This window comes from Capricornis sumatraensis, chromosome 18 (genome assembly GCF_032405125.1).
Source record: "Capricornis sumatraensis isolate serow.1 chromosome 18, serow.2, whole genome shotgun sequence".
Lineage (NCBI taxonomy): Eukaryota > Metazoa > Chordata > Mammalia > Artiodactyla > Bovidae > Capricornis > Capricornis sumatraensis.
Genome location: NC_091086.1, coordinates 26986886 through 27001590, shown reverse-complemented (window position 1 = coordinate 27001590; position 14705 = coordinate 26986886). Strand labels below are relative to the sequence as shown.

Here is a 14705-nt window from a genome sequence, read left to right as displayed (position 1 = left end):
GAAGTGACATGGCAGGTTAGGTGCCAAGAACAATGCTTGGCAAGCAGAAGGCACTCAGTGACTATTAGCCCATTATGGCGACAGTCTATGTAATGATTTTGTGTGTGCATAGGAAACTTATATAAGGCTTATCACTGACAATACACTGTCAGGGTGGGAGGGGCAAATTTTTTATAATTGCTCCAACAGTTCCAGAACTGTTTCCAGAATTTTGTCGTTTGGCACTGACCTAGACTAAAGTCAGTCTAAATTTTAAGACAAAAATATCTCAGATATTTTCAAAACTGGCATTAATTCTTGTAAGTCACTTGGAAACTGTTTATGCCCTGGGACAGTGACTTCCCAGGTGGCTCAGGGGTAAAGAATCTGCCTGCCTGCGGAGACTTAAGAGATGAGAGTTCGATCCCTGGATCAGGAAGATCCCCTGGAGAAGGAAATGACAACCCACTCCAGTATTCTTGCCGGGAAAATCCCATGGGCAGAGATACTTGGCCGGCTACAGTCCATGAGGTCCCAGAGTCGGACACGAGTGAGCACGCACAGGGAGTGACCTGCAGCTTTAGGGGTTAATGATGTTTCCTAAGGTGCCAATCACAATGAACTCAGTCACTGGAAAAATCTGGCTCACTATTGCGTATAAACAACTCACAGTACCGAAAGGTCATGCCGCCTATGACGAAGTATTCAGATAGCCAACTGCTGACATCAAACCATGATGTCTTTTATTAGGCATGAAATCTTGAATGATGCAGAAAGAATTCTGACAAATGATCCACTGTCATTAAACCATGCAGGCTAAATTTATGCTTGAAGAATTGAATATCAAATACACTAATAAAGCATTTTGAGTAAGATTATTATACCCCCCTCCGGTTGATCCTTGTTCTAGGCAAAATGTTAACTTCAGAATTCTGAGAACTTCATTTTTAATAAGTTACAGTAAGTACACTGCATCGGACAGCTGGACAAGTAGAAATAGTATCACGGGTAATTCATGTTCTATGCTCACTTGAAAGCAAGAATTACTTCATGAAAGACATACTCTACTTGTTTTTCTATGTAAAGATTTTTGCCTTTGTTATAATAAAGATATTAAATTAGATACTTTTATTGTTTTTTTAATTTAATTTTTAAATTTTGTATTTATTTTTGCATAATCTGTATCTTCACATGGTACAAAGTTTAAACAAAAGTAAACTGTCTCCTTCTCAGTAACAAAGATAAAAATCAAATTATTTCTGAGAGAAGGCAGATAGATGGACTCTGGGAGGGACACTCAGAGCATTAAAATATTGGCACTGTTCTATTTCTTAAACTTCTGATTTTTATTCTTGTATTTTAGAGAGTCACTGGATAATTTCTCTTATATGGGTGAAATATTTCAAAATAAAAAGTGAAGAAAGAGATTTCCCTTTTAGCCCCTCCCCCATTCAGTTGCCTGTCCCCTCTTCTCACCGACTTTATTTTTAATTTATTTTTTAATTAGAGTATAATTGTTTTACAATGTTGTGCTAGTTTCTGCTGTACAACAAGGTGAATCAGCTCTAAGTATACATATACCCCCTCCTTGCTCAGCCTCCTCCCACCTCCCCATTCCACCCTTCTAGATCATTATAGAACATGAGCTGGGCTCCCTATGCTACACATCAGCTTCTCACTAGCGATCTATATTATACACGGTAGTATATATATGTCATTCGTTGACTTCTAGATTGTCTCCTAAATTTCACTTTTACAAACACTGCCAGTAAATAACCTGGTAGCTATATCATTCCCCATGGGTGCAAGTATTACAGTATTTTTCTTGTAGTAAGACAAATAGCAGGGCAGATAGCAGGGCAGAAAGCAAAGAACTAAAGAGCCTCTTGATGAAAGTGAAAGAGGAGAGTGAAAAAGTTGGCTTAAATCTCAACATTCAGAAAACTAAGATCATGGCATCTGGTTGCATCACTTCATGGCAAATAGATGGGGAAACAGTAGAAACAGTGGCAGCCTTTATTTTGGGGGGCTCCAAATTCATTGCAGATGGTGACTGCAGCCATGAAATTAAAGATGCTTGCTCCTTGGAAGAAAAGTTATGGCCAATCTAGACAGCATATTAAAATACTTTGCCAACAAAGGTCCATCTAGTCAAAGCTATGGTTTCTCCAGTAGTCATGTATGGATGTGAGAGTTGGGCTATAAAGAAAGCTGAGTGCTGAAGAATTAATGTTTTTGAACTGTGGTGCTGGAGAAGACTCTTGAGAGTCCCTCGGACAGCAAGGAGATCCGACTAGTCCATCCTAAAGAAAATCAGTCCTGAATATTCATTGGAAGGACTTATGCTGAAGCTGAAACTCCAATAGTTTGGCCACCTGATGCGAAGAACTGACACATTTGTGAAGACCCTGATGCTGGGAAAGATTGAAGGTGGGAGGAGAAGGGGGACGACAGAGGATGAGATGGTTGGATGGCATCACCGACTCAATGGACATGATGAGTAAACTCTGGGAGTTGGTGATGCACAGGGAAGCCTGGCTTGCTGCAGTCCATGGAGTCGCAGAGTCAGACACAACTGAGCGACTGAACTGGACTGAACTGAGGGCCAATAACATTTCATAATGTTGTATTAAGCATTAACTACTATCTTCTGCAGCATGACATTCATGATACCAGCGGAAGTGTAAATAGAAGTGCCAATCAAATGTTACAACGGGTGTTACCCTGGGCCAAGTCCAGTGATACTGGGTGACACAACCCAAAGGCACTGTGTTAGACTTCTCTGTTGCTCACTGGCATTGGAGAACACAAAGAGTGGAGCATCTGCTACTGCAGGTTATAGGGGAAGAGCCAGAAACAGTTTCACACGAGCCCCTGAGCTAGGGTTTAATTATTCTTCACTTCTGTTACAGAGCAGCTCTCGTGCCCCTTGAATTCAAACCTTTAAGAGCTGTAGTCAGAGCTCTAACACTCCGATAGTTTTCGTCAGTCTTTAATGATTACTAACCAAAAGACCCCTGAGGTTTTTCTCCCACAATAACAGCTCAATGGTTACAAAATTAGGGTCATTTCTTTTTCTTCTGCCCCTCCAAGCAAAAGCATAATGATTCAAGGTCAAAATACATTGGGAAAGAGGAGAATGTTTTAGAAAAGATAATTAGGACACTGATATGGAAATTTTCGCACACAGTTGTATTGGCCTGTAAGAGGGATCAAATGTTATTTACACACATTAATCTAAGACTTTCTTGGCTGTATCACACAGCATGAAACATCTTAGTTCCCTAACCCTTGATCCCTGTGTTCCCTGCGGTAGAAGGGAAAAGTCTTAACCACTGGACTACTGGGAGAAGTCCCCTTTCTTAGGTATTTCTCAACATTTATTAACCAAAAAGATTCTCTGAAAATGGCAGACGAATGTGGATTTCATTAAAAAGTTAAACATCTGAACGTACTCACATAAAAGGAATGTGTACTTCTATATTAATAATTTCTGGAAAAGACTTAAAGAGGAGATTGCTTTAAAAAAAAAAAAAAGATATGGCAATGACAGGCCTGTTAAAAACTCTTGCTTGATAAAATAACAACCAAGAAGTAAATAGCTTTGAGGATGTTTTCATTTCGGATACATGTTAAGCCACTAGATGGCAATAAAACATAGACCATGAGTTGCCACAGGCCTTAGATTGGGTGGGGCGGAGGGGCTGAGGAGGGAGAAAGAACTCTTTGTCTTGGTTTTGCTTCCAGAAAAAATATTGGAGCCAAATTGTGATTATTTACAAGATAGAAAGGTCATTTTGGCAGAAAATCTCTTTCCAAGTTATGTCTGGTTAAACTATATGAACTTGCTGTCTTTGTATGCCAGCAAAGGTTGAATATTGCTAATTTTATATAGTTCAACCCCAAAAGTATTTAGATTCCTAGAACATGCTACTGAAATTTATTTTAATGAAGGATAAAAAACCCAACAGGTAGAAGCAACTGAAATCTGATGATTTTCTTCTTTCTTAGAGAAAGAAACAAGGAGATCTTATTGGATTCAATGACAAGACCACAAGATTGCTATTTCTGGGTGAAACAGGGAAAAGACATACAGAGGCATTTTAAAAAATCAACAATGTCCCATTACCATGGGATAGTAATGTTCTACAAGGTTAATAACCACCACGTTTTTCCTAAAATTACCCTAGGTGCTATAATTTCAGTAAAAGTGAAATGACTTGGCTGTGCCTACTCTGTACTTTTAAATCAAGTATATCTCGCTCAGTCTGAATGAGGTGAGGGTGGGGGATACAAGATAATATCTGGATGTTTTCTGTCCTTTGTTAAACTAAAGATTCCACTTTTTTGCACACTTCCAGGGGAGGATTCTGATTGACTAAGAATTTTACAAGGCAGTCATTCATGATGCGATACAAATAACGGAAAAGGTGGGGCCAGAGGCAACTGGTTACAAAGCAGGGTTCCCTGTACTGCATCAGTGTTGTGCCTACTTGGTGTTCCTCGGCCCCTCAAGATCTCTGGCCAAAGTGAGACTTCACCCTTGGGAGGAAAAGGTCAGCTGCTAAGTGGCATCAGGTGACATGACACCATTCCTGTCAACACTTACTCTAAGGAAATACCCAAACCCAAAGACATCACATAAGCACAAGAGACTATTTCAAATGTAAAACAATAAAATATTTAGAGCTGTTATTTTCCTGGGGAGCAAAAAGATTCTGAACTTACAGGGGGAAACATAAGAAACTAGAAGTGGAAAAGTGTTTAGATTGAACGCCAGCAAGAGTTTCTAACCCTGACAGTGTTGCAGACTTGGGAACAGAATAGGGAGGGTAGTGGGGGGTCTTTGCTGAAGGTTATGTCTATGCCTGATGCTGTAGGCTCAGCTCTGTCCATCAAAGTGGAATATGACCTTGCACATCTTTTCAGTTTCTCTCATAACCTAACATTTTATTCTCTTCACTTCACAGGAAACTGGCTGGGGAACAACAGCGAGGGATCCTTTCCTGCTTTGGAGATGAAGGTAAAGCATGAAGAAATGAGTTCTCAAGAAGAGGCAGACAATGAGACGGGCTTGGAAGGAGGCACTGAGCAGCTGAAACAGCAGGAGACCCATTCTAAAGGGAAAATACACACAGGAAATCAACTCTGAATATTCACTGGAAGGACTTTTGCTGAAGTTCCAATACTTTGGCCACCAGATGTGAAGAATCAACTCATTGGGAAAGACCCTGATGCTGGGAAAGATGGAGGGCAGGAGAAAAGGGTGATAGAGGACAAGATGGTTGGATGACATCACCAACCCAATGGACATGAGTGTGAGCAAACTCCAGGAAATGCTGAAGGACAGGGAAGCCTGGTGTGCTATAGCTTATGGGTTGGAAAGAGTCGGATACAACTTAGTGACTTTACAAGGGCAACAAATACACACAGGAAAATAAGCTGAGAGGGGTAGAAAGTAAAATGTCAGTCTTTTAGGGTTTAAAATTATAGGAACTTTTCTTTTTCTTCCTTTTACTCATATTTATTTTTTCTATGCCAAAGGTTTTATTTTGAAAGTAGTATGGCTTTTTTCATTGGAATAATCTAGTGTGAAATCAGCAACCCCAAAGCATGTTAGGAATGAGGGGAATTCTTTGGCCTATTTCAACACTTCCCTGAGTGACCTGTTAAATGTCTACAGTCTTCTGTCTATTGATGAAAGGAACTATGGTATCAGTTCAGTTGAGTTCAGTCGCTCAGTCGTGTCCGACTCATTGCGACCCCATGAATCGCAGCACGCCAGGCCTCCCTGTCCATCACCAACTCCCGGAGTTCACTCAGACTCACGTCCATCGAGTATAGTTGACCAATAATATTGGTTTCAACTCAAGTGAGAAAAACATCTTACCATTTAAGCATCATAATATTTAGCATTAAATGGTGAATACTCCAGCCTATACTAAAACTTTGAGGAGGGACTTCCCTGTAGTTCAGACGGTAAAGAATCTATCTGCAGTGCAGGAGATACAGATTTGATTCCTGGGTCGAAAAGCAGAATGGCAACCCACTCCAGTATTCTTGCCTAGAGAATCCATGGACAGAGGAGCCTGGCGGGCTACAGTTTGTGGGGTCGCAAAGAGTTGGACACAACTGAGCAACTAACACATACATACATAGAGCTTCTTAGATTATATACTCTAGTAAAAGGCCATTTGTGAAAGGTGTGATGAAGCCACTTAAAAAGAATCTGCAGCCTTTTGGGTAATAACTACCTTCCATAAGGTGATATCAGTCATTAAGCTAATCATAAACAAACTTTCATAAGTAGATTCCAAGAATTATTTTCAGGCATCATATATATCCACAAATTACACAGAGTGTTTTTTATTCAAAGAGCCAATTTCAAGGGTATTATTAGTAAGTATACATCCTAGTTAAACAGTTCATTGACATAGACTAAGTGATATCTTACATAATATATTTCTCAGTATATCAATTATAATATCTACAGAAAATGTCTGATATGTAAAAGGCTAGATTTCCTTAAAATTGAAGAGTGTTAATGGCAAGGTTCAAGTTGAAATTTATTGATCAATTAGCTGGAGATTAACACATACTACTTGACATTACAGATTACTTTTTTTCACATTTTATTACATATTTAAGTGTATTTTTCTTACAACAACACCTGGAGGTTTTAGTTAGAAGTAAGAATAGTGACCTAAATATACTCAGGTTGGAATGATTGTTTTTACATTTGATGTTGGTTATTTATACATTATTTTACCTGATTTACTCTGTTACTCAGCTTTAGATATAAAGTTATGGTTTCTTGACAACTATCAATTAAAAGTCCTTAGCTTTGTATGATTTTATTATCACAAAATATGATGAAACATGATTGTAAATTTTTTTAACATAGAAATATAATTATTAGAAAGAACTAATGACCTCCAGCAAACTTTTAAGCAAATGAGACATTAAACTTCCAAAAGGGGTGGTGGTGGTATTCTATTTTTAATAGCCTGCATTAATGAAAAATATCACTACATACTTTGCTATTTATGGACTCATGAAATTTTGATCTAAATTATAGCAATTAAAAACTTCAGGAAATTTGGGATTTCCCTTGTTGCTCAGTGGTAGAGACTCTCCCTGCCAATGCAGGAGATGCAGGTTCGATCCCTGGGCTAGGAAGATCCCACATACTGCAGAGGGGCTCTCGGTAACAAAAGAAACCACTGTAGTGAGAAAGCCTCACTCTGCAACTAAAAGCGCAGCCCCTGCTCACCACAGCCAGAGAAAAGTCTGCACAGCAACGAAGACCCAGCATAGCCAAAAACAAATAAATATAAATTCAAAAAATGTCAGGAAATCTGAAAAAGTGTTAGAACCATACATGATTCTGCTATCCAAATACTGCCATTACTCATTTTTTAAAACAATACCTATTATGAAATTTTGGAGTTCAAAGAACCCTTGCTGATAACAACACAAAATTCACTAAGTATTTTATTTTCTAGAAATAAGCTTGGTGTTATTTCAATCTCTTGATAACCTTATGAGACAAGTAGCCTTGTGTCCTTTCACAGAGCAGAACAGGCTTGCCAGTGCACATTCATTAACAGGAGTAAGTGAAAGGTTTTGGCTGGGGTCTATCTTAAACCAGCTGAGTCCCCAATTTTACCAACTGGGAAAAAAAGTCATAGAGAAGTTGGTGAGTTGCTTATGTCACTAGCGCTAGTTGTGACATAGCCTAGCCTTGATTATGATTTTTGTAACTCTCTGGCTCATCCTTATTAACAGTCAGTGTTGACTTTAAACTGGCTTCATGTGTTCAGTCTCTCAGTTGTGTCCGACTCTGCGACCCCATGGAGCGTAGCCCACCAGGCTCCTCTGTCCATTGGGTTCTCCAGGCAAGAATATTGGAGTGGGTTGCCATTTCCCGCTCCAAACCTGCTTCATGCCCCAGGTTAAATCAGTTTTATCCCATGCCATCCCTAGCCTGCCCATTCCAGTAGCTCTCAACTTTCCCTGAGAAAATATGGGGGTTTTAAAAAGTATACTGCCTGGGTCCAGATTTTTGGATTCAATTGATCAGAGGTACAGCATGGGATAAAATCTTTCCAGGTGATTCTACTGTGTAACTAGAGTTGAGAAGCACTGGTCTATACTACACTACTTTATATTCCAAAATTCTTTAGATTTTTTTTCGCCTTCCGGTATTTCTCGGATCATGTGGTTAAAGTGTTTTCATGATTTGTATACCTAAAAGGAACACATAAACATAAATATGTCATTCAGTTAAATCTCTGGACAAATACCATGTTTAAAAGAAGAGTAAATAAAGCATCAGGCTGAATTGGAATATTGAATTTCAAGCACTAATCATGCACCTAATTATACTAAATGTAATTTAATCCATGATATAGCTTTCCTCTTCAAGTGCTTATGTCAATTAAGGAAATGTGGTCCCACTTAAGTATGTCACTTGGGCAATTTGTAATTTGAAGCAAAGATACTCTTTGGGTTTTCAGATTTATAAGAAACAGACCAATATGGACAAAGTTATATTCTCTAGCATTGCTTTCAGATTACTTGAGTGAACCACAGAATTTGTATCTGTACTTGTGTTTGATTTAGAATGAAGTTAAGAACCAGAACTAAACCCTGCCATTAAAATTTTCTGAGGACTAAGAAACCTGTCCAGCAGCAAGCTGTGCTTACCTGTGCAAATGGAGTCACAATCAGGTCATCTCCATGTCTGAAACAGAAACCAAATCCCATGTTAGATGACACTGGTCACTCTAGGACCACTTTCAAGCCATATTAAATAGTATGTTTCACATTCATAAGTCCCCAAAGAGAATTACAGTAATTCCATCCTTATTCTTCAACACATGTTCTTCTCAGTCACAAGGGTGAAGCTGTGTCTTCTGGGATGTTAACCATTGACCAGTTCCCTGAGTAAAAAGAGGGGCTTCTTGATCATCAACCAAGGCCACTGACAGTTATTAAGCACACAGGATATACGACAGTAGAAATGGAGTTCCAGCAGCAGGACCTGAGTTTACTCTTGGCTGCTTATTATAGGCATTACTGAGGGGCACCCAGGAAGGAGCCAGCAATGGCAGTGAATCCAGTGAGAGGTCCCTGGACCATCTACTGGAAGGTGCTGAGCATCACTGTGTGTGAGCCTTGGATGGGCTCGGAACTGTAGGTGACACGGGGCTGCATCAGATGCTAATAAAAACCCAGTGGAACTTTTTAACTGACTCAGGTCCCAGCAGCCATAGTTACTGGGGAATGTTACCCTGTGTGTGCTGTTGCTCTAGCAACCTGAGTGACACAGTGCCGAGGATGCAGGGGCAAGGTGTCAGCATGACGTCTCTTGGACAGACAAGGAGAGGCAAGGAAAGTTGTGCAACAGTCTACTTGGAAGAAAGTGAGAAACCCATGCCCAGAGTTCTTTCGTGGCATTTCTTAGCATGAACAGTTCATGAGAAGGATTTCCAAAATCTCCACGGGATATATCTTGATGTAGCTAGCTGGAGCCCTTTAATCAAAAGGGAATGGAATTATTCTACACAGAAAGCTTCAGGACATGACCCTGAGAACACTGCAGATGAACAGTCTGGTCACTCATGAACAATTCTGGAAAGGGCTTGAGTGACCTAAAACAACACTCAGGAAATATGCTTCAGCACTAGCGGCATATGGATGACGTTAGTAAACGGATCGTTACCAATAATTAGACCAGTTGTTTTGGTCATCATCGAGTTACACAGAGGTCTTCAAATTCAAAGTGTGGGAAAAATAAAGCAGAAAAGGAATAGTACACGCTTTTAAGGAAATATGTGTTATTTTGCACCCTCTTCATTTCACAATTATGTTTTTGAGGGGCATCTGCTCTTTGGAGAGATTATGCAGACAGCCAAAATTTAACTCATACAAAATCTAGATACTTTTCAAAGATACAATCTTTGCTTCCACTTTATTCTTTATAATTGCTCGATTACCAAGTTTATTTCCTAAGAACTTAGCCACCTTGACAAAGGCACAGCATCATTCAAATATTAATCCCCGGAAATAAGTCTTTTAATTTTTCACATGAATTACCCTGGATTTGAATTACTCTAAACTGAAAAGCATGTGAGCATATATAAAAACACTTAATTCTATCTTTAGTTATATTTCACTCCCAAGCACTGAAAAGAATTTATTTAGACTATACGATATTTAGGGTCATTTATCAGTCTTGCTTCCCTTTCCCTGTCAAAGCATAAAGGAAGTTATAGTTTTACTGATGGAGATACTTCACTCTTTTGACTTAACTTGACCAGAAATTGTTTTTGCCAAATATCTCAAGCCTGTCTCATTTTAATCAGAGTAGAATTATTTCTAGCATTTCAGTGGCAAATGTCCTTAATAAATAGCTACTCTTTTCTTTTCAAAATTATATAAGGTTTAAGTTATCTCTGAATATGTAATTAATGTATAATTTAAAAAAAATCTTTGTCTAAGTCTTTGTCAGTCACCTGCTCTGGTTAACATGAGCTGAACCAGAGTCAGCCCCTCTGGTCCCTGGGCCTGGGGCAGCCTCTCTCCTTCCTCAAAGACAAAGCCTGCTGAGTTCTGAGCCAGCGCTACTGGAGTCAGGGGAATGTGAGGCTCTGCTGCTGCTGCTGCTGCTGCTAAGTCGCTTCAGTCGTGTCCGACTCTGTGCGACCCCGTGGACTGCAGCCTACCAGGCTCCTCCGTCCACGGGATTTTCCAGGCAAGAGTACTGGAGTGGGTTGCCATTGCCTTCTCCTGTAACTGCATAGTGATACACCAATTCAGCTTACTGCTATGGGGGAAAAACACTGTTTAATGAGACATGAAGACAAAGCACAGACCCGACTAAGGACACACGCGTTGTGGACCACAGCACGGCTATAACCGGAGCAAGTGGGGTGACGGGGGAGGGGAGATGGATGGGTCAACTACAGCCTCGGGGGCGGGGGAGGGGTCTGGATTGATGACAGCTAAGCAGACAACAGGATGAGACAGGAAATCTAAACCAATGATGAAAGCTCAACAGGGCACTATTGAATATTCTTTTTCCAGAGAGGAACCACCACAGTCAAGAACTACTCCCAGAGAGATGGTACAAGGAGGGAGGTGGGAGAGGGGTTCAGGATGGGGAACATGTGTACACCCGTGGCGGATTCATGTTGATGTATGGCAAAACCAATACAATATTGTAAAGTAATTAGCCTCCAATAATAATAAAAAAAAGACAGTCACATTAAAAAAATAATAAAAATTAAAAAAAAAAGAAATACTCCCTATGACTTTGGCCATCCTTCTGCTACGACTGCAGTATTTACTACAGCGCTTTATTTTCTACCCTCATTCTTTCTGTAATAAGAAGCCAGTTAAAAGAAATTAAAAATTAAAATAAATAAATAAATAAATTTTTAAAAAAAGAAGCCAGCAACACTGACAAGAAACCGAAAGAGAGAAATCAAAAAGCAAACCCTCACAGAGACTTGACTGGGATCCATAAACTATTCAAGTACTTAAATGAGGAAAAGCCTCTTGCCTTCTTAACCAATTAAGTTCAACCAACAGCAGCACCCGAAAACAGAGCTTTGTAAACTAATTCATTTCAAGGTTGTATGTGAAACACAAGTGCCAATGACCTTTCCACACTTTATTATGACCAACCCAGAAGGAAAAGGAGATGCAGTTAATTAGAAGAAAGTTTATACTTTACTGAGTGAAGACTTCTAATCCTACAAAGCTAAAAAGGATTAGCGGCCACAAAGTACCTGCTGCTTCTGAGTATCATGCATCGCAAATTTCAGGATGATACGTGGCTGGATGAACTAGTGCTTTGAAGAGGGGCCACGGGCTGAGGCTTACTTTCTGAATATTGTGTAAACTTTTTGATCTTCCACGCTTCACTGTCTCTGGCTATAAAACCAGAAAGTTGTTCTCCTCTGGAGTTTGTCAATAGAATTAGGGAATTGATAAACATGCAGACAACGGTATTTTGAAATCCTAGTGTCTTTCTTCATTTAGACTTGAAACTATCACCTACGCATTGTCACCCTTGACCCTCCTCTTTTAGAATTAGAAGCTAATTAGAGAACAAGTATGTTCTTGTTTTTAATGTGTATATTAAAATGTTTCTGGGAGCCCCAAAATAAAAAGTGCATAAAAAAGCTTCTGGGAGCCCTGTTTGACAACACCCAAGAATTAGCCACAGGAGGAACTTTCTATTCACCACTCTTTATTCCCATGTTCACAGAAGTACAGACACAGAAAACAAACAAACAAATACATAATACAATATACCTGATCTTTTAAAAAGCTAATATATGCATATACCAAATATAAGACTCATATGAACTATAGAAACTTTGGGAAATACAATAAGACCTTGAGTCACCCAAAGAAAACTGTTGATAACACTTTCCTTCTGGATATGTGAGCAAATGTATGTTACATATGATTTTTATAGATACATGATTTCTTACATAGTTAGAATCCTACTCTAATTCCACTTTATGTCTTGTTTTTAACACTAAACCCATTGAATCATGAAAAATTTTACATACCTTTATACCTTTTTTTTCATTTAGCAAAGTGTTTTATTCAAAAGCTTCTCAGCACCAACTAGCTGTCAGAAAGAATGGATGATATCCGCCTTTTTGTGCCCACCCCACTCCCAATTCCAGAGGCAGAAGTTGAACCATCTGGCGAGAGGTCCTTCTAATGATTATAATTTAGATCATGCTAAGGTTTTGGTTGTTCTTTCATTTGCTCTCTCTAACCCTCTACTTAACCATGACTCAAGAAGGGTGCCCTAATACTTGAGCTCTCAAAACTGCATGCTGCCTGACAGGGTCACTGTTCCTCCTGGGCATCAGCCAATGAATTCAGTTTTTTTCAAGGTAATTCTATGTGCCTCCAATAGCCAGGAATGGGAGGTTGATCAAAACTGACATGATTGCGTCCAATTGTTTTGAACCATGGGAAATGCCTTTATACTTTTAAATGGGACTTCCCCGATGGCTAGGAGACATGGGTTTGAGCCCTGAGTCAGGAAGATCTCTGGAGGAGGAAATGACAACCCATTCCAGTATTCTTGCCTGAAAAATCCCATGGACAGGGTACCCTGGTGGACTACGGTCTAAAAAGGTCACAAGGAGTCTGACACGACTGAGTGACTAAGCACACATACTTTTTAAATGGGCTTTCCAGGTGGCTCAGTGGTAAAGAATCTGCCTGCCAATAGAGGAGATGCAGGAGATCCCCTGGAAGAGGAAATGGCAACACACTCCAGTATACTTGCCTGGGAAATCCCATGGACAGAGGAGCGTGGTGGGCTACAGTCCATGGGGTTGCAAAGAGTTGGACACGACTGACACACAGGCATACTTTTAAATAATTTCTGATGACTGTAGCCTATGTTTAGTAATCTCTAAACTTTTCAAGCAGATGTCTATCTAAATGCATTGAAATGTAACTGCTAATTCTATCTTAAAATAGATTCTAATAATTATATGAATTACTCAAATGTATTTTAGTTCATTCATTCCTTTAAAAACAACCTAGTAAAAATAAATGCTTATTTTGATAAAATGTTCATAAGACAAAGCCAAATATTAAAATACTACTTGAGAAATAGTGTTCATTGTGTACTAATTAAAGGTGATGCTGAATATTTCATGTTGTTACCCTTTTTAAAAAATTGAAGTATAGCTGATTTATGTCAGATCAGTTTTAGGTGTACAGCACAGTGTGTTGCTACCCTTTTTAATTAAAATCATGAAACTATGGTTTCAGACAGTAAAAATATTCTGGAAACTTGGCAACTAAGACTTTTTGTGAAACCAAATCATATCTTTCCATAGGTATCATTTTCAAATGAATTGCTTTTCCAAAAAAATAATGTTGCCCTCTGAGAAAATATGAATGCCTCATTTAAGAATATAACAAATCTTTTAAAATTACTTATGAAGGAGGTATTATGGATTCCATAAATTCCTAGTAGACACAATACTACTGAAACAAAATAACAACAAAAACAAAGAAAAACTCTTCTTCACTGTCTATCAGATTCACCTGAAAATATGGTTTCTCTGCCTTGTTTGGCCCTTTAGTTTACAACTAGCTTCACTGTAAGTAATAATAATAATAAAAAAAAGACTAGTACTTCCACTATGGGACCCCAGGAACTGAAGTTCCTATAACATGAAGCCAACATCAGCCATACCTGAAAGAAACCTTGTCTGTTGCTACTGGCCACTTAGAATTAAGGTAACCCATTTAACACAAAAGCATGGTCAAAATCACAACTACCAAGACTTGAATTTTGGCAGGAATGTCCAGGAACATTTGAGTGGAGGACTAAAAATAATGTAAGTTACTACAAGATCAAAATTAAAGCAATTCAGTACTATGTGCAGCAGTATGATTCAATCTGAATTTTTTCAGTATCAAATTCCAAGCCATTTGTGCATGTCTGTATACATAGTTTCAGTGGGTTTTCTATAATTCTGACCATAGTTATCAGTCATCAAGCTGAAATGTTAACCCTCACTTGAAAGTCAACTTTGCATTTAAAACCCATTCTTTTCCTTAGAACCAAAAAGGAAAAACTCCAAATGGAGAAACGGAATTACAGCCCTTTCCTCAATTTTAACAGACAAATGAGCTAATACCTATTCTATGAAAACAGGTGTGTGAGA

The 14705-nt window shown here is 39.0% G+C and overlaps 1 protein-coding gene across 4 annotated transcripts in view; it reads right to left on the bottom strand.

Moving 5' to 3' along the window:
- PDE4D (phosphodiesterase 4D) overlaps nt 1–14705 on the bottom strand; it is a 972033-nt gene that overhangs the window by 193301 nt on the left and 764027 nt on the right. For all 4 annotated transcript variants that reach the window (XM_068990575.1, XM_068990576.1, XM_068990577.1 and 1 more), the window contains exon 3: nt 8689–8725. In XM_068990575.1, the coding sequence (XP_068846676.1) occupies nt 8689–8725 (37 nt within the window). The remainder of the gene's footprint in view (nt 1–8688; nt 8726–14705) is intronic.